Here is a 21,180-nt window from a genome sequence, read left to right on the forward strand (position 1 = left end):
AGTTTGTCAAAAAAAAAAGAGCCTTTTGGTATTTTTGCATAAAAATTCCAGCTCTGACTTTCAGTTCAGGGAGTCAGCATTAAATAATAAAACCTTTTTAAATTTTCCTCTTTAGATTTCAATCCATTGCCAGCTTGAGTGTGAAAACAAATGCTGAGTCAGAGGAAAGACAAAGTGTGTCAGGAGGAGGCTGCAGACAGGGTGGAGGGTGTGCTCACGGCGGCGTAGACATAGCATCAGGCCACACAGAGGCTTCCTTGTCTATAAACACAACCTGTTGCAGCTCTCTCAAGAGTGTAGTATGCAGGGAATGCTAAAAGGATTAGCGCCTAGCCACTCGAGATAATGTGAAAAATGAGAAGTGATGCGGTAAGGGGAGACAACAAAGAGTTAAAGACGAGACAGCATCACAACACTGACTGCCTTTCTTTCCTCCTGCCATGTTTAAACCACAATAAGTGCACTCTGAGTGAAGATACGGTCCTGTAAAGTCTCCAAAAACACCCACAAGACAACAACAAAAAATGGCTTTTACACAGATATTTCCTTATTTGTGTTTATTTGCTGTGTACATAATACACAAACTCTTTGGAATAAAAAGTAAATCTCTCATATATCAAAAAAAAAAAAAGAAAAAGAAAAAAAAGAATCAGAAATTACTGAGACATGTAAACATGCAACCAAATAGTTTTAACGGGAGATAAATAAACAAAACAAAAAAAAAGAGTCCAGGTGGGAGGAGTTTGTAGGAGTGTGCCATGCTCGAGATAATTACGGAAAAACAACATCGAGGTTGCAAGTAATCGTGTTAATTTATCACATGTACAAATATAACGTGCAAATGAGTTCGGTAGTCCTCAGCCCACAAGCCGTCTCCATCTAACCTCCGCATACCTCAGCAGACCCCCAGTTCACATTTCAGGGGCATCCTTTCAGGGCGAGCATTGGAAATGACCTTTCATGGAGATAAGGTGGGAATCACTGCAGAATGGATGCAGTGAGGTAGGAGCTGCGGTTATCAGAGAGAGGAGGGCGGCTTGTTTTGATGGGAAAAAGGCTGACTGGGCTCGCGGGGGAGATTAAAACGTCTGTAACCTGCCAGATGGTGAAAGTGACACAAACATTTAGCACAACTTTACTTTTAGAGGTGAATATGTTCTTTTACGAGGCTATTTTCACTTTTAAAACATCTGCAGTGAGATTAAAAGTCTCAGTTTGCGTATATTTGCTCGCCAAACTCTAGTTTTGCTTTCACAGGATCCCCGTTTGTCACTTTTGCAGCTCCACAGCAGGGACCACTTAACAGGCATGACCCATGAGCTAAACTAATCAATAACTGTGGCACAAGTGATTATTGAACACTGACCCTCTCTAGGGGTTGCAAAATGAAACACAAATGATGAAAATTACTGGCCAGGCATGGCTCCTTGTTTTTCCAGGATGCAGATGCTCCTTTGAATCCAGCTCAGTGTTTAACGTTATCAGAGATGAATCTCTGGAAAGAGTCAGAGCTACATTTCTATCTTTCGTCTCCTCTCTGTGTCCAGTTCAGTGCATTAACAGCCCCACAGGGGCGCCTCGCATGTTTGTTCCAACGCCTGCGTTTTAAGTAGTAGAAAAAAAAAATAATTAAAAAGCAACACACAAACTAAACTGGGACAGATTCGAATGAGGTACTCATGGTTCACTTCACACTCACACAACAGCTTTCCAGTCTAGAAAAGAACGCAGCTCAGTGGTTTACCATTTTAAATTGGTCATTAAGGGAGGGTGTCGGTGTCAAAGACACTAAACTGTGTCCGCTGTGTCAAACAAACATACATCTATGTGCCTACAGAGAGACGGGTCACAGGGGGGCTGATTTCAAATCAGTTCTGGATCTGGTTCTGTCAATATCTGAAAAAGAGGCTACAAATGGAGAGGACAACATGTCCAGTCCACACACACTCGCACGCACAGATACCACAACATGTCGCTGGGAGAAATGGCTCCATTTGCCAGTATGGTCTCACACAATACCTCCATATGATCTATAAATACAATATATCAATTTGACAGAATATAACTCGTAGCAGTCGTTCTATAATTTGAAGAATCGGTGTCGTTGGAGTCGAGGGACTAAACATCATCGTGTGCCATGGAGTGCTAATCCTACATGCAGACAGTAGCGCCAGACAAACCCTGGGAGGGTCTGACACTCATTTGAAATTTTAAATAAAAAAATCACATTTTGAAGGCAGCTTTGCCTCATGAAGCTCAGCTGCTTTGACGTTCACTGCTGCTGGAAGCTCAAAAATAGAACCAAGTCTTATTTTTCCCTTCTATGTTGCATTACAGTCATGCTTTTAAAAAATGTGAAATGCTGTGATGATTGAATCCTCTGACTTTTGGTTTGTAGTCCATTTTAGCAAGACATTTCTGCACAAGGTAAGATTGCGCAAGAGTTTCACGGAACAGTTCTTCCTCCCCCGGTGAACATGTACGTGGTTTACTGTGTATCACAAAAGGAATTCACAACAACACCAGCAGACTCGGCACTCCATGGCACACGGATCCCTGTCCCTTCGTTAAACCGTAGACTCTTTGGGTCCTTCACGAGCAGCGTTCTTACAACCATAAAGCCACTTGATGACACGGGCGTTTCTCTCGATGATCGACACACCGGTGGGGAGCTGATCAGCCAGTTCTTCCTGAAACAGTCCATCTCCTGAGTGGCGGGAGAACTCACTGGGCTCTGAGCCTCCACAACCGTCCCCGCCCACACTGCGCAGCGCCAACGAGAGCGTGTCTATAGAGCTGGCACCGGAGAGGAAGTTCTCCCGACCCAGACGCTCTATCAGGTCCATTTCCAGCCCACAGAAGTCAAAGAAATTCTCCTGCTCTGATAACGCTACAGAGCAGCGCAGTTGCAAGTCTGACTTGGAGCGCTTTAGCTCCCCAAACCGCCTTCTGGGTGCCGGTGGTGATGCCCGCTTCCATGGGTCATTCTCATCATGCTTGTTGCTTGAGTGGTTGCCATTGGTGATGCCTTTGTTAACTCCCTCACTGGTGCCGTTTGTAAATCCAATCTTAGTCTGTTCAAATGGGTAGCTAAACCCAGGACTGGGGGTAGACTCTGGGCTGCGTTCTTGGTCGGTTTTACTAGACCTCCTGCTCCCTGGTCCACCATCCATAATGTCTTTGTCGTTGGTCCAAGACATGCGGGACTCACCATCCCTCGATGGTGCTTTCTCTTCACCGATCACCATCTTCTGGATCCTACCCTCGCCTCCGCTGCTCTTCTCTCTCATGGAGCCCTGGAAGAGTCGGCGGACAAAACTGTAGCCCTTCAGCTCCATGTTGTTTTCTCCCACTGCCGCACCGCCAGGGGTTTTGCACTCTTTCTTCTGCCGGTAGATGATGAGGGAGTCCGGCCTCAGCATGCGTTTGCCTGTACTCCGTCTGAGCACAGGAGCGCTGTGTGGTGCCACCAAAGTGTTAATGCCAGGTGCCCTGGGGCTGGGAGGCATCACGTTGCTCCTGTTGTGCGCCTCAACATCAACAGAAGTCCGTCTGTTCTCCTTTCTGGAGTCGTCATTTTCGTTTTCATCTCTTGAGATGAAGGAGCCAGAGAATGTGGAGAAGGGAGTGTTGGAAGAGCGACTTGGGGGAAGATGAGGCGTCAGGCTACCAGAGAGGGCGATCGCTCTTCGGGGCTGCGGTGGTGGGGTGGCACAGGGAATGAGTACTGGCTCTTGCTTGGTGTTGATCACCTGCTGGCTCTTAACATACTTGGCTTTGTCTGCCTCAAGCCTCTCCACAGCGCTGATGGAGCGGCCGTGGCCTCCACCATCTATCTGCCTGCGCAAGTAGTCTGGACCCTTGTTGAGGAGCCTCAGAGGAGAGGGGGATCCAATCGGCGTTAGGGGCTTCATGTTAAGTCACCAAACTGGGAAAGACATCAAAATTACACCCCCAAAGCTTCCGGTGTCCTGCAGAGAGCTGATGTTGGCTCTGTCAAATTGTCAAACCTACTGAGAGTGTTTGGAAAAGTCTTTAAGTGTAGAGGACTGTGGCAGCTCTCATTCCTGTTCTCACAGCTCTTAAATCTATTTGGAGGGGTAATGGACAAGTAGCAATTCAGGAGACCGCAAGGTCCAAGTTTGTTGTAACGTTTTCTATAGATAGCTTACAGTCTCTTTGTTGGGCAGTGTTAGAACTCAGACAAATTGATATCTCTATCCAGTATTTATGCAGGCATTTGGATGGGCAGGCAGGGAACAGGGAAGTCCTTTTTTTTGTCAGCCAAGAGCGCTCCCAAATGAGATGCTCCCTGCCCACAGCGCAACAGAAATAGCAGGCAGGGTGCACTTTGAAAGGGTTACTTCCTCCTCCCCCACTTTTTCTTCTCTCTTTCTGTCTCCCACCAACACCCTTCACTGTTGATCTTCTCAGTGATGGCCGCCTGGAGAAATTAGATATAATGGCCTCAAATATTTGTTTAGCGCAGGCTGCCCAGGGGACGTCAGGTCAAGACTTTTTTTTGTTGTTTGCTGCCCGTCGTGGTTGAGTTGACCTGAGGGTGGCCGGCACCAAGGCACTTGGTTCGCTGATGGACAGATGGTAGAGAAGCCGATCGCGTCCTTGTCCTCACCTCACCTGTGCGAACCCTTGGGAGACACAGAGAGAGAGAGAGAGAGAGAGAGAGAGAGAGAGAGAGAGAGAGAGAAAGAGTGGGTTTTAGTTGGGAGTGTTGCTCTTCGGGGCGGGCAGCACAGACCAGATGGCAGGAAGGACAGTGGTCCCGAAAGCTCAGCTCAGATTGTGCTTATTTAAAGCTGGAGGGAGTTGCATATCTGGAGCAGGCAGTAATGCAGAGCTGCCAAGTATGAGCTTTTACTTACCATCTGCCTTACATGCATATGAGAGAAATATCGATCCCACAAGCATTATAAGTAAGTGGTGGATGAAAGAAACAGACAGGATGATGACACATCTGCCTCTATCTAAACTCATTAATAACCTTCATTAGGCCAATTGTTTCAGCTTTATGGCAGCAATTACATCATCCTGTGTTATTGAGCAGATCCGGCATGCATGATTATTATTGTTGTTATTAATAATAATAATATTATTATTATAAGGACAGATTTTTTTTTTTATCCGATGTTGTTTCTATAGCTTGTGTGTGCGGTCGTGGGTATTTGTGCGTCTGCTCAAGTTTTGCGCCTGAGCCAATAAGCATGTGTGTGTGTGTCAGCACGAGGCAATAAGAGGCCTCCCTGCATATGAAAGAGGGTTGTATGCACAGTAGGGCAGCAGTACTTTACGATATTCTGCACCTTTTTTCATGAAAGAAGTAGTGAGTGTCTGCCATGTGCAAGCCGGGCGGACAAAGAGCACATCTTTAAAAACCTGAAGCTGTTATAAATACCCAGAGGCACACGTGCTGCCTGTGTTTCATTCACCTCCCTTCAACATGTATTTAAAGTCTGTCTGGAGAGATGAATGCGCCTTGTGCTGCGCTCGACAGCAGGAGGGTGTTATATTGTTGTGCTTATTGTTCCCTCAGGTCTGCTTCAAGTGTTATCGACTGCTATTTTGGCTTTTCCGTCACGAGAAGTAAAACAATGAGCAACCAGGAAAAAGGATCCATATCTCATTTGTTCGGATAAATCACATGACACCACTGATAGCTAACACACGCAAACACCTAACAACCCGACCTACACCTTTGCCATCTTACCGTCTTGATTTATACAATACTAACAGGTAATACAGTGACATGTGACAAATGTTGTGAAGGTCTGAAGCAAAGACCACATTATTGTACGACACTTAAACAACTTAAACCAAAGCAGCTTGAAGAAAATGTGTCAGTTTCCTGTTAAATCATTTACTATCATAGAAAAACCTATGCATTATTACTTATTTTCTTAAAACTAGAAATATTCTGACACTTAAGTGAAATATTTATAGTATTTCCTTGGTTCCCACAGATGAGTAAAAGGATCCTGTTCAATGAAAGACTGGCGTATTTAAACAGATTTAAAAAATTTTTTTTTTTTACGTTGCTATGTGACGCTGTAAAGCTTTATACAAAGTTTAACCAAATCCCAAAACATCTGTACAACTAGCAGTTAGTGTGTGATAATTGTTGTACATAGCCTTTTTTTGTGAATATTCTTGAATTGCCTTTGAAATTTAAAGCATATTTCTTTTATTTGGGTTATAAAATAAGCTAATGATCTCCTATTAAAGAATCATTCATTTAAACTAATTATAACACAAACCAGATCCTAAAATTCTCTGGTTTTTTTCTTCTGGGTTTGGTTTGACTGTTTACTCTGCTGCTACTAACATGAAACCACCGCTGACACCTAAGAAGGTGAGCTAACATTTCACCATACTCTACCTCTTTCAGCCTCACACATACCCCTCACAGAGCCTGTCAAATGGCATATCACTATAAATTACCTGAGGAAGGGGGGGATGGGGGGAGGTTTGGGGGGGCAACAGCATACCGGTTAGTTTTTCCAGATGTCGGTTTGTCAAAGCTCGGGAAAGTCAACCATTGTTTAGGTAGATTTCCCGGGAGAAATGTCTTGCAACAGGTGTGGAGGTAAAAAAATAATAAAAAAAATAATAAAAAAAGAGAATGGATGGAGCATGAAACAAGAAAAACTGGTGGAAAATGAGGAGGAAGTGGGAATCGGGGGCTATGCCGAGTGGCTTTGGTTATAGGGTATTTATTATTAGACATCTTTCTTCTGGAACAATCTGTTCTCCATCTGAGTTCAAAATGAAAAAGCGATGGGCTCATGCTATTGAAGCGTTAAAGGAGATTATCGCCACAGGAGCCTAAACAAAGTCATTAATGCTGATGTTGGTTTTCTAGTGAGGGGGATGGAGGTGCAGTATGAAAAAAAAAAATCATATTCAGAAAACAAGGGGCAATATCTATGGATAAAAGAACTGGTACAGTAAATCCCCAACAGTCATAACACTGAAACCCACAATAATGTGGGCAACATCTGTTTTTGTCCTACTTCTAATGCGTTTCGCAGTGCTAGTGTGCTTTTATTGAATCTGACGTGAAGAGTTTGACGGAAACCAGCCACTTTCATAGGTTATCTCTAGCTCCAAGTGCTATCTTGGACATCACGTGACTGAATCTGAGTCACGGTGCTTGCTGTCGGGTGTTTGGGACACAAAATCTTCACGAAAAAGCCGCCCTATACTTAAAATTGCACTATAACTTGACTGTGTTACAAATTCTTATGCATATAAATCAACATAACGGTAAAGCAGAGAAAGCTGGAGCACCGGGGAGAAGAACACACGGAGGGTAGACATGTGACTCATCTGGGATTTGCTGGAGAACAATAGCCACCATTAGTTCCATTGACCGTAATGAGCCAAATTAGTACGCAGCACCTTCTGCTGTGATGTCAAAGTTTGTGAAAAGCGGGAGATGGCCTCAATTCCTCTTGTGATTCAAGACCTCCTCTGTCTTGCACTGTAGGTTGTCATTAACCTCTAAACCCTTCCCTTCTCCTCTCATCTCTACACTGAACACCACCCCACCCCACCTCCTCCTTCCTAATGCGACCCAACCCTCCCGCCTTCCTTCCCACCCTTCATCTGTCTACATCTCCTCTATATGCTACAGGGCTTCCCTGCCTATTCGTTTCCCTCCTACTCTATCACTCTCTTCTTGTATACACGCATCTGTCCGCATCTCTGGCTTTCTTTCTCTGCTCCATTTGTTTCTCCCTGTATCTGAGTGCAATCTTCAAAAGCTTTTGTTCAGCTCTGCCAACATACCTTTCATTACTTTTCCAAACAAGATGCTTTAATTATGAGAAAAGATTTGGTTCATATATTGTACTGTACAATGTAGTAACCTACATTTCATATTGAAAAGTAGTTCCCAACCTAAGAGCCAAGAGGTCATACTTAAGGGTCACAATATGATGAACAAAATAGGACAGAAGGAGAGAAAATATTTCTGCCTCAAAGATGTTATATTTCTGAAATCTTTGCTTATCTCTTGAGGGGAGAGTGAACTCTTCAAGACACGCTTTGATCACACCAACCTGTCAAAAGAGGTTATAATGAGGCATTCCTTGGCCACCAATCAGTTAGTTGCATCCACCATTTGTCTTCTCTCTGTTTTAAACAAACGAGCTGGTATGAAGTGTTGTCCAAACACATCCAAGGTACGAATTGTCTAAACCTGAGTGACCTAGTTGTGTGGGAATAAAACAAGAGATCCAGACAGAGGAGTTCAAATCTTCAGAGGCAATCCTGGAAGGTGGGAGGACCAAGGTTTCAGACACTGTTTGATCCTTCCTTTTAAATCCTTGTTTTTCCTTTTCAGCTAAATATCTTTTGCACAACTCAGTTAGAGTCTCCAGCCACTGAAACATCGAACCTCTGATTCCAAAGTGATCTATAGGACATGCGCTACAAAAGATACCACCAACGAACTCTCAGATCTACTATGTTAATTGTGTGACTCTCATATGCCTTCCATCTCTGCTCTTTCATAAAACGTCTCTGTCTGTCTGTCTGTCTGTCTCTCCTCTCCCCTCCCTTCCTCCCTCCCGCATGTCCTCTCTGTAAAGCGGATGGCCCAGCCTGCAGGGGAGGCTTAACCAGGCGCCCCCATGCAGCTAAAGAGAAACCAGATGTTTTGTGTCATGCTACATCAAGACGCTCGGATGACCCTGACGGAGACCTGTCATGGTAAGGCACTTTGATTTTCTTTTCAATCAACAGCATCGTTAGTGCTGCGTGGGTTTGACCTGAAGCGGGTCACGTTCAGGTCTGTTTATCAGTGACACTGTCAGGTGAAAGCATGCAGCGCTTCTTCTTTTTCTGATGTGAAAGTGGTGACCCCAGCAAGAAACTAAACACACACACAAAAAAAAAGTCCAGGAAGTGTTTGTTTGCATCAAGAGAGCCCAGAGAAGAATAGCTCCAGGCTGGCTGGGCGTATCCAAGAAAAACCAGCTGGTCTTGGATCAGAAGGCCAAAGGAAGTTCCACTGTGAATTATGTATTCGTTTAGGTAAACACAAGATAAGAGGTTAATAAATTCACATGAATCACCTTTGAAGCTCTTGGGAGTGTATTCAGCACGCTTACCTGTCAAATTTATCTCCGGACGGATGACGGGCATCTGCTGCCGACAAGGAACGAGCTGGCCCTCTCTAACGTCGTGCCTCTCTTTCCCCGTCCTCTTGCATTTCTCGCTTCCTTTCTACTAACATCTGCCGTGACTATTAGGGACGACACCGACTAACAATCGTCCCTAATGGAACGAAATGTCTGAATGTTCAAACATTAACCAAAGCTCATTCAAAAGACTTCTTTACGTCACGACGAAGCATCTGCACGCATCGATTCTCTACAGTGTGAATCAAAAGGCATCTGCCTCTAATGAGCCACGACTCATGACTTTGTGCGGTCATTAACAAAGACTACACACACAGACTTCAAGAAGTCTGTTGCGGAGCGGGGCAAAGGAACGTTTTCTTTTCCCTGGAGGGAGTAGAAGACATAGGTGTCGTCTTCAATCCTCCAAACAAAGAGACATACTGGCCTTTCTTTGCATTATTAATGAGCCACAACAATGGTCCTCCTCTACATCAGTGTTGACCTGGTTGCTCTGCCTCATTAGTCAGGGTGGCAAAAGAACAAATAACAACACGGTGACAATAAAATGTAAGAAATGAAGCCAGGGGATACATAAACTACTGCTGCCCTCTAAAACAAAGCCTGATGGCCACTTGTAAATCCTGTCACCAGTGGGAGGCCTTCAGCGCCGTTATCCACGTGATCTACGGTCAGAGGCTACCTAGAGGCTTCCTCCACATTCATGTGGAGCAGCAGTAGGGCCACCTGGGACGACCTAAGGGACCCCCGACCTGAATACACTCCCTCCCTCCCGAACCGTAAAATGGACAAGATGGGCTCTTAACTCACTGCTGCTGCTCTTTTGTCATTGAAAGCACATCATTGCGGGGACAGCTGAGCATTGAAGCGCCACGCCAGACGCCAGGCGCAGGGCGGCACGGTGGTGCAGTGGTTAGCGCTGTCACCTCACAGCAAAAAAGGTTCCGGGTTCGAATCCGGTCCTGGGCCTTTCTGTGCGGAGTTTGCATGTTCTCCCTGTGCTTGCGTGGGTTCTCTCCGGGTTCTCCGGCTTCCTCCCATCATCCAAAAACATGCACCTCAGGTCAGGTTACCTGGCGCCGCGCTAGTGGCAGCTTGCTGCAGCATCTCCCCCCTGAGAGCCCCCCTGCTGTAGTGAAGAAATTTCCCCTCGGGGATTAATAAAGTGTATAAAATCAAAAAAAAATAAATCAAAAAAATGTACTGGGACATGTCGGGGTTGTGTGCACATGCATGCCAATTAGATAAAGATGAAGGTCAAGAGTGAAAACTTGGAAGTCTGCAAAGTGTTCGACTCACAATAACCAAAAGTGTATCGGCTCATCATTATTTTCAAAGTCTTTTTGTGGAATCTGCTTCTGTATTTTGAACGAAACGTTCAAACAAAGAAGTCTACATAGGCAGTAAGCACATTCTACTAAACAAAAACCTATTATTAGCTAATAAAGTAACATTGACTAAAAAGCCAGACTTTTAGCATATTTGTAGCCTAAAGTCTAAAGTTAGCCTTTTAAAAAATGATTCGTTTTTTTTTTTTTTTTTTTTTTTTTTTATTTTTGAAGCTTAGAATAAAGAAAATTGCACTTTGTACTCACAATAACCAAAAACCTTGCGTATGAGCTAATGATAAACAATCAACTCTGCACATTGTGGTATCATCAGTTGATAAGATAGCTTGCTAATTCATTTTGTTTTGACCAAATTATGCATTGTATTATTTTATTTTTAAAAGCTGTTGAGAAAAAAAACAAAACAATAAAACTGCCGTGATCACAGAAGAATGTGGGAACCTGTGACAGGCACATATTTATATTTTAGAAAACCAATGAAAAAGGTCATCACCAGTGTAATACACAAAATAATGAATTGTTAGCTGGCTACAATCCACTAAATTAAGGTAATAATGAAGAGAATAATTATCATGAGATTTCAGTGAGTGCTTTAACATGTGATGTGGTAAAACTAATACGGTCATTCCACTGTATGCGAGGCCTTTATCAATGCTGTAACACCCGGGCCGCGCTCACACAGATAAGGTCAGCTCAAGATAACGTGCACATTTATTCTTGCTTTTATCAACAGACTGGGCAAGTTCCTTTTTCTCCTTTCGATATGGACCGCTAAGAGTGCTGTCGCTGTTTATTACTGACCTATATAGATTTGAGTCACGCTACTTTTCAGCTTTTAAAGCAGATGAGCATCAAAATCTGGACTCGGACTACCGAAATCTGCCCAACGTTTGACACTCAAACACATCTCGGATTCTGTTCTCACTATCGTTATCACATGAACTACATATGATCTCTCCACCATGGTGCTGTGTGCACGGGGGCCTCGTAAGCCACACTGCAACAGAGAGACACCTGAACCTGCCTCCACGTACAGGAATGTTAAGCCCCGCTGAGATACCTCACGCTCGATGAGTGAAATATTGCAGATGAACTCGTGTACTTACATGGAGACGGAGTTCACGTAGGTCCTCATGCAAGTACAGAAAATCTATGATTTTACCTGTTGGACTTTACTTTGAGGATGAGCTTTTCGGTGTTGTGAGCGTGAATCTACCGTGATGGGACACTTTGACAAACAAATGGCTGTATAACTATTGAAGAAAATAACTGACGGATCGACTTGAGAATGAAAAACAAGCGTTGGTTGGAGCTCAAGTGGCTTTTAACTTTTAGATTTGACAGTTCAAATTCTGACGATTTGAATTTGGATGATGCTCAGTTTCTTCCGTTTCTTTTTAAGTTTTACAGGTATTTTTGTGTTTTGATACGTCACATGATCCGCACTTCCAGCTGTGGCCACTGGATCAAACAAATGATACGAGAGAAACAATTTGAGGATTTTGTTTTCAGTTAAATCAGTGAATTCAATAGTCACAATTCTTTGGTTGTGAACCTTTGTGCTCATTTTATATGTATGTGCAAGAGAGAATTAAGTTCGCACACCAGAGCGCCCAGATCTGGGCTACATCAAGCAGACATCCCAGCTCTGGAAAGCATTGTTTTGTCAATTATGACCACCGCTGCTTCTCCCTCTACATGCCAGCCTGGCTTATGTGACCAGTGGTACAAACCACAGTGATCTACTGTGTGAGTGCACAGCACAGCACAGCCCTGGACTGGGAATGCTCTGTGCGAATCTCTCTCCCCCCCCCCACCCCCCACCCCCCCAAAAAAAGCCTGTCCTGTGTCTGTTTATACAACACAGAGGCATAAATCTGGGCACATCCCTCGATCTCTGAGAGTCTTAAATTATGAAGCTCTGCTCTCACACTGTGAACCCTCATTAAGCTCTCAGCTGGTGTGAACGCTCTGAGAGACAGCTGTGTCTGGCAAACGGCCAGATGTTTTATTTCACCAAGTCGGCACATTTTCCACTCTGCCAGGCGTATGTCTGCTTCAACAAAAGTGAGGAACGATGCTTCAATGGATGGTGGCTCTTAAGACTTGAAAAGAGCAACTCAAATGTCAAAACATGGTGCGTGGTGTCAAATCATACACCTGTGAGTGGACTGAAATGTCCTAAAAACACCACAGGGATTAAAAGCCTCTGTACCTCTAAATGCATGAAGGCTAGAGGGAGAGATCCGCTACCTCTAGATTTTGTTTGATCGAGAATGATTAAAGGAAGTAAATGAAAAACTGGGCAGGAGAGGAGATTTAAGTTGTCTTTAGCATTTGGGAGAGAAGAGAGGAACTCCCAGATCGACTAATAAGAAAGAAAATTAGCGTAGCATCTGTGTAACACCCACCCTCTTCTCACACACAGACACCATGTTGCCAAAAGGACACTCGCACAACATTTGCAGAATTATTGTAAACACATGTTGCCGATGCGAGCAGTAAAAGGTTAGCACCAACTTGTGAGTAGTTGTGACAGGGCTGTTTGGGGTTGGTTAGAGCTCAGAGCTACTCCAGCTGTGCTGTGTCCTCAAAACACTGGGTCGTCTGTGACCGCGGTGCCAAAAACCCCATCCAGCCCCCTCCTCCTGCGTTACTACAGACCCTCCACCGCTTTATATGCGTCAGCATTGATTCGCTATCTGCACAGCGGAGCGATGCTCTGCGCATGTTCAATGTGCACAAACGCTGATGAAATAAAAGGCTCCACTGAACGGTTCTTATAATGTGAACACTGCTGATCGGATAAGCAAACCACCCGATCCTGTTTTGTGCTCATTAGGTTTTTTGTTGTTGTTTTTTTGCTAGATAATTAAAACCCCTGAAAACCTCCAGTTTTAAACTTCCATATGCGTCAGTGACATTAAATAATCATGACTGAATTATGATAAGTCAGTGTTCAACTTTGGTCATTTAATTATTAACAGCTGAGCAGTCAAAAAGCCAGTGCAGCTCATCTGCTGCGTCAGGAACGTGAGGCTGCAGTTTGATTGAATTGAAATGTTGCAAATACAAAAGTCAGGACAATAAATAACGTGACCTTTTTAGAGTGGTGAAAAACAAGGAAATAAACAGAAATCAAGCTGGCAAGAAAACACGCTCGTTTACAATCCCATCATCACAGTAAGGAGAAAATTGGGGGGGGAAAAAAAAAATCCTTTGACGATGCAGCGAAAAGGTCGACGACGTCTAAATATTCAAGATTGACAAAAGCTAATCTTTTGCAGCCTTTCCAGAACAAAACCTATAAAAAGCTTAACTTTTCCCAGAAACTACAAAAAGAGAATCAACCACAACCTCTTGCACGCAAAAAAAAAAAAAAACAGAAAACGAAGCTCTTCTGTTTTTCCTCGCTGCCATCTATGCTTAGCTGTTAACCTCCGCTGAACCTGCCAGCTGTCTTCTCTCATTACCGATCAACCGACCTGCTTCCCCGCTAACAGCCCCCCCGAGTGCCACGGAAAGAGACCCCTCTGTTTCGTCCCCTCCCCTCTTCTCCTCTCCTCCCCTCGCTTCTGTCAGAATCGGAAGACATCTGGAGGAGACCGTGGAGCAGCGTCGTCGGTCTCCTCCCGCGTCGAAGGGGGAATGTCCAGGGCCCGTGTCATCTTCCTCGCGGTCGAGCGGACACAGCGTGGCACGGTTGAGTGTGATGGGATGTGGCAGAGCTACAGAGGCGCCCGCTCGAACTGTGAACAATTACAGGGATGTGAGAGCAGCCGGGAGGAAGGCTGCTCCCACATCTGTCACCCGCACAAAGGGGAACGTCAGGAGATGGAGATCTGTCAGATCATGTTTCATGATTTGGTTGCCCGCAATGAATTTATGAATTGAGTTATGAGCCCGTGGAGACGGGAATGATGCCACAGCAGGAACTAGTCTCAGGTCTCAGTTATGGTTCCAACGTCAGACACAAACATTTGGTGCAAATTTTGCTTTCTGGGAACAAACTTGTGAGCGAGCGTCTTCAATTAAAGATAAACAGTTTCAGTCCAAAAAGCTACGCAGGCTCATCAATTCAGAAAAATATGCCTGTACTCATCAAATTGATTAAAGCTTTCAACATTGCTGATGTTTACAAAACAGAAGAAATAATAGCTGGTGCATAGATGGTCGGTTCCACTTCTTCTTTGGAGGCAGAAGTACCACTTTACCAGAGGCCGCCCGTTTGAATATGTTGTTTCACTTCTTGATGTAACTGGATGTAGTTTGTTTTGACCAGCTTTTCCACTTTTCCACAAAGTTCTTCCTGAAAACGGTGAGTGAGGAAGTTCCCAGAGACTCACGGCACAATGGACCAAACAAGGCGACAAGGAGCAATAAAGCCAAATTACAAGCCTGACGGTTTATGTGTGAATGTTTGAAGCCTCACACTGTTGTGAACATCTAATGTCTACAACCAGCTGCTGTGCAGACACACACACACACACACACACACACACACACACACACACACACACACACACTCCTTTAGCACAGTGCCAGGGGGTCGATGATGTCATTAGCAGGGTACATTTTCCCCTCTAATTAGAAACTCAAACTTCCCACCATAACTTGGGGGTCTTTACATGCAGTCATGCAACAAAACGGGGATTAAATAAAACAAATGTTTGACATCCCTCCTGAAAAGCCGTGTTCTCAAGGCAGCGCTCTACAGGAAAGAAATGCCAAACCTTGAATGCTGCTGTGGTACGGCTGAAATTTAAGTGATAAGAAACACATGAGTGGCCCATTGTGAACTAAAACCATGAAATGTCCTGTGGCTTCCGCTTGTTCTCTGCAGTCAGCACTGATGTGGCTGCAACCAATCAGATTATTGTGCAATCTCAAAAAAATTGTGTAACCATAGAGTGTATATAATAGTGGATGTATGTTTTGGGTCTGAAAAATGAGTCTGAGGCAAAAGTGCATTAAGCTGCAATACCACCGAGGGCCACTAGAGGTTGGCTCCAAAAAGCCTCCGGCTCCATAGACTCCCATTCAACTAGTCTCATAAGATTCGCAGTTAATACATTTTTTTCCACACGTTTTTTTTTTTTTTGGTTTGCCAGCTAAAGTCACTCCTTATTAGTTTTCTGTCGGTCAAACTAAAAATAATCCCGTCATTAATTAGAAAAAGTCTCTAAAACGTGTTTTTAGGGGCTGTTTGATTGACAGGCCTGTGGCGCAGTCAGGTTGCAGCTGTCGGTGGGCGGGACGTAGTATCGCCTGGTTTCCAATGAGATCGAGTCAGATCCATCGCGCCAACGGGTGACATCAGAGATGTTTGTAAGGTAAAAATCAAAAAAGGGAGTAAGTTGGAAAATAGAAGCCGAAAAGAGAAGGAATCGTGGCGTACGCATGTATCCCATAATGTATTTAACTCTTTGACCGCTGCAGAGGTCGATGACACGGTCCGTTCTTCGCTACTGTTTAAATGTGGTGAGTGCATGAACGTGTATGAGCGAGTGCTGTAACCCCACATGTCTCAAAACTCATCAAATCTACATGATTCTGCAGGCGCTCGTAAGCGTTGCATCACTAACGCCTTCATCATCATCATCATCATCATCATCATCATCATCATCATCACTAATACCCTAGCTGGTGCTATGAGCCAAGCAGGAAGACAAAGACCTAAATTACATTTCATTAAGTCATGTTAATGATGTCAGGGCTCCTGTCAACACAGACGGAGACTATCGGGAGCCTCTGGGCACCCCGCTCTGCAAACCGGAGGAAGTATTGTCGTCTGCTCCGCTGGGATCGGCATCAAACACAGATGCAGCTGCATCACTGCTGGAAAATTAGCTCACTGCCACATAAATCTGCAGAAATGGGGGGGGGGGGGGACTGTTTACGACTGCGCCACACTGTAATTTTGCAAGTAGGTATTCAGTCAGAGAGATGTTTGTATCCTGCGCTGAAATGTGTGCGCTACGAGGGATTGGTGTTGGCTTTGGGTGTTTATGAGCGATGACTCATTGTAGTTTTCCGGCAGGGAGTCAAACAAAAGGTGAGGTGAGGAAGGGCGGAGAAGAGGCACGTGGAGAACTTCTAGTTTATCTGTTAAGCTTTCACTGACGTCTACAAAGTAGTGAGAAAAGTGGGCTGAATCATATGCTGAGGAAGATCACGTGATATGTCCAAAGGCTTCTAAAAGTGCCTTTCGGTGAGATTTATTTGTCTTTTATTTTTAATCACTCTACTGTCTCATGCAGGAACCTTAAAGATCACCTCTCCCTGTGGAAACTAAGAGCGAAACACTGTCACTGCCAGCTCGCGATCTGCATCGAAAAGCATGAATTCAACCTCCTGCTGCTGCTCGCAGGCCAAATCCGACACGTGCTCACCTTCGAATTGTGTTTGGAAGACATGTGTGGTCTGTTTAGTCTGCCTGCTAAGTTGTTTATGCTCCTGACCCCACGCTGATCAGACCGACTGCAGGATGCATGAGCCTTGACACGGGGAGGGAGGGGGGCGGGGCTTGGATGGGTAGAGGTGGGTCAAGGTGGAGCTGGCCCTGAGGGCACATGGTTTCCTTGGTGGAGACTGTGCTCTTAGTTTAGAGGGGGTTGGATTGCATAATGACCCTCCTTACAACTTACTTTTGTTCTTTTGAAAGTTCTCAAGTACCACTGTCTCAGTCTTGAAGATGACTTTATATTTGTTTTTGTGAGTTCGACTGGCTACAGTCACGAGCCATGAGACATGTATTGGTCTTAAATGAACTGATTTGTTGGAAAATTCTTGATTTATTAGGATTACACAAATTTGTCTTCCCTCATTACGTGTTTGGAAACCAGAGCCTCATTTGGCCATTTAACTGATTTCATCCAGACGAAAGTATTTAGTGTACATCAGAGTTAAGAGGGTATAAACCTGCGGCCCCAGGTCAAATGAATTTGCTTTAATCAGAGCAGTGGTCACGCCTGTGTGTGTGTGTCTCTCTCTCTCTCTCTCTCTCTCATACCATGTAGCTATTATCAGCTGGACTTCAAGGCTGAGTTAAACCAGGGGGTCCACATATAGGTTTACATGGCATATGATGAATTTCTGCACTCTTCAAATAAAAAAACAAAACAAAAACAAAAAGCAGTTTTGGGTCGATTCATAATCGTGGTCTGTTGTTTATGGACTGTTCAGCTACACACAGCCAGACATCCATCACAGACATGCTGCCAAGTAGAATTTGTCTCATAGGGCAGCGGCCGTAAACACACCATAAAGATCTCAGACAAGAGTCTTGAGAAGACAAACTGTGGTAAACCTGTAGAAGCCTGACTATTAAAGGGACACGTGTTCTGTCCCTGTGGATATAAATAGCCAATTTATGAACTAACTTCGCTGATTATTAAAAAAAAAACAACAACAACAACAAAAAAAACCTATTTGATAATATAAAGCAGCCTGACGTCAAATTTAATTAATAATATAAAAAAAAAATCACCACTGAGTACTTCAGCAGTTTATTTAACAATATATCAGCCATGCTATTTGCATGCGGTCTCGTTGATTATTATGTGCCAATCTCGCACTTGCCGAATTGTACACACGGTAAAATAATACTGCTACATACGTGTACAAAAATAACGTCATATCACTGTGCGAATGGATCGATTCATACCCGCGTCCACCCTGATCGCTACTGTCCCAAAAATAAACTTCCCGATACAAAAATCTCACAAATCAGCTTCGGCTCAAACGCGTCCTGATAACTGAACGGTGACAGATATCGGTGTCTGTTCTCACCTTTATTCGCTCGGTTTATCCACTCGCGTTGCCTTTGAAATCCAGTGAAGGTGTGGAGATCCTCTCCGTGACAGACGGTCAGCGTGGCGCTGCGCTCTGCGCTCTGCGCGGTCTGCTGGCACACTGACGGACCGCCGCACAGCAGCAGCAGCAAAGAGGGAGTCCCGACCTCCCCGTGGCGGCGGCGGTGGGGGGGGGGGCAGGTATGAGGCTGTGTAAAGTTACTGCGGGGAGCTGAGCAGAGCAGGACGGGGTTGTGGATTACAGTGATCACCCACTGTGACAGTTATAACATCATAAGTTACTCAGAGTAGTAAACATTATTACACATGAGTCTATCTAGAAGTATTTACTGTAAACATCTCAGAAATGCATAAAGCAGTCAACTTTACAGTTGGAAGCATATTGCTAATGTATGTTTTCACATCTGCGGGCAAGTAAAGGCTGATAAAATGAGTGACAGTTTAAACATGTGTGCTAATGTATTTACGTAAACTGTGTCTTCATGCAAATACTTCATATCCTTTAATTTGTTCGAAAGAATCCTACAGAAGTAGGCTACAACTTAATCTTTCTGAAAAGAACTGGTGTACACGTGAACAATATTTACAAACTCTATAAAGTATTCTTAAAAGTATCTAAAAAGTTCATTTCCACTGAAATTGCTTACGTGTTTGTTAATTTTGCAATGAAAAGAGCCTGCAAGCCTGCCGGTCTATAAAATTGAGCTGAGGTAAAATGTTTACTATGTTAGTTTAACATTTGTGCGTATGCACCGTGCACAGATAAATAAACAGATGGAGGAGATATGTGGTCATAAACCAAAAGACAAAAATAGCCATCACAATGTATCTTGTTGGGACCATTAAAGAAATTTCTTAACAATTAATCCAATGGTTGTTAGGATTATTGAGACAAAACTGTGAGCCCAAAATAATCTCATCAAACTGTCAGATTATTTCACTGATATTATGAACTTTATTTCATTTCAGAGCAATATACCTAATTGGTTAATTGCTAAATCCGCTGAGTACTTTAAATGTGGTTGACGGTGTTTGATTGTGCTACTTGTTATTAACAATCATTTGTTTGACTGATTCATTGTACTTAATCATTGTTGACTGACGGATCTTAATTCACACATCATCTCAGTGGACTTTTGCCTCACAATTATCGCATATCACTCATGACCTGAGCAGCTTTAGACGTAACAGCCTTTTGGTGTTGTTAAAGTCAAATTCGAGAACAACACCTTACAGCTATGATCCACAGTGCTGACAAAACCTTCCCACTCATCCTGTCAGCTTTGCAGTGGAATCACGTGACTTATTCCAGTGTGATTTGTGTAATACTTGTACTTATTCTCCATCTATTTATTGCTGTCTATGTTGGTGATTTGATGATTAGCTCTGGGGCAATTTATTACGTTGATACCAAACCTGATAGCCAGGAAACTGGATCTATCTGTTCCTCTTTCGCTCCGATCGTCCTCTCTCCTTCTGTGTTTTCTCTGCTCGCTCTCCTTGCCTTTTACCTTCTTTGTCATAACACAGCTCAAAACAACCGGCTCACAAAGGTCAGGAGAGAGAGCGAGAGAGAGCGAGAGATAAAGGAGTGATCCACCACATTTCACTCACACCTGTTTCTCATTCCCAAGCTCATCACTCTTGACATGGCAGACAGGCCGGTGAGGAAGCACAGCGCACGAGAGCCACTGGAAACATTTTTACCGAGAGTATAAACAGCCTGCAAAACAGAGCCGTGCTAAGGCTCACATGATCCATACATAGAGCATAAATCATACATAGCAGGGTCTCCTCTGCTCCGGTATGTTCCGCTGTGTGGCCCCTCAGAAACACTTTACTTTTAACAGAACAAAACGGCTCCTGTGTATCTGCTCCGTAGCTCACGGGAAAAGTGTTAAAGTGATCTTTCAAGGTATGAAAATGGGCAAACGTGAAGCTTAAAAATAGCAAACAGGCTCAGCAAAGCCTTGATAGAATACTAAAAAGAGATCAAGACGCACTTGTATTGTAGAGGAATGGCATTTCTCAGAATAGAAATTCCAATTTCTGCAGAACTAAGTTTGAGCAGTCAGTCACGCCACATTTGGGGCACCTCCAGACTGGAGCCACGGCTGTCCTCTGCCACATCTGGGGGCGGTAACACAATCTGCTGATCCCACTCCCCTGACCTCTGACCTCACAGCTCTGACTGAAGGAAGCCACACTTCCTGCTGAGTCGTCTGCGCGAGGTGGCAAGCGACCTCAACCTTGTTTGACGCCATCGTTGCCCCCAGGAGGACGCTTCCTCCATCTCTCTCTCGCTGTCTATGCTGCTGCATGGTTGTAGAGGGTCGATGTAGCAGGTGGCTAATGCCGAGCACGGTTCCTGGTGCTGGGCGGTTATTTAAGACCCTATTAACTCGGGGCGATAATCCTGTAAATGCTGTGAAGCATCACGTACTGGGAACATGACTGAGACAACGGGGTCACATCGAGAGTCCCAAATGATCCGTTATGTTTCAACTGAGAGATCGGGTTGGTAGTTGTTGCTGGTACATCGAGTGGAGGTGGGAGAGCCTCTCCACATCCATCCCTCTCACTGCCCAAAGTCTTTTTCTCTTAAAGTTGCTGGAAACTGTCTGTAATAAATTGTTCACAACAAGTGGCGACGCACCGTGACGTCAACCTCTGATTTATGAACTGCCATGTTAAAATGTTGAGTCTGACGTTTTAACCATTGCCATCTTGTTTTTTTTGGAGCCACACGTGACCATTTTTGGACAAGCTGGGGAAGAGCGAGGAGTGGATCCGACTCGTGAGGCCGCCATGCCCGCCCACATAGGCACCAGGCACGCCCCCATACATAGCTTTCTT

At 44.3% G+C, this 21,180-nt stretch overlaps 1 protein-coding gene across 1 annotated transcript; it reads right to left on the minus strand.

Annotated features, from left to right (window-relative positions):
• Positions 1–444: 444 nt before the first annotated feature.
• Positions 445–18,379, minus strand: fam110d (family with sequence similarity 110 member D). The gene is made up of 2 exons (XM_069703781.1): positions 18,302–18,379; positions 445–4,649 (listed from the first exon to the last, which is right to left on the minus strand). The coding sequence occupies exon 2, from the start codon at positions 3,912–3,914 to the stop codon at positions 2,568–2,570; it is 1,347 nt and encodes a 448-aa protein (XP_069559882.1). The 5' UTR covers positions 3,915–4,649; positions 18,302–18,379; the 3' UTR covers positions 445–2,567.
• Between the last annotated feature and the right edge of the window lie 2,801 nt (positions 18,380–21,180).

This window comes from Brachyistius frenatus, unplaced genomic scaffold (genome assembly GCF_029030835.1).
Source record: "Brachyistius frenatus isolate BFR_SWC_R1_liver_20210118 unplaced genomic scaffold, ASM2903083v1 Contig_48, whole genome shotgun sequence".
NCBI lineage: Eukaryota > Metazoa > Chordata > Actinopteri > Embiotocidae > Brachyistius > Brachyistius frenatus.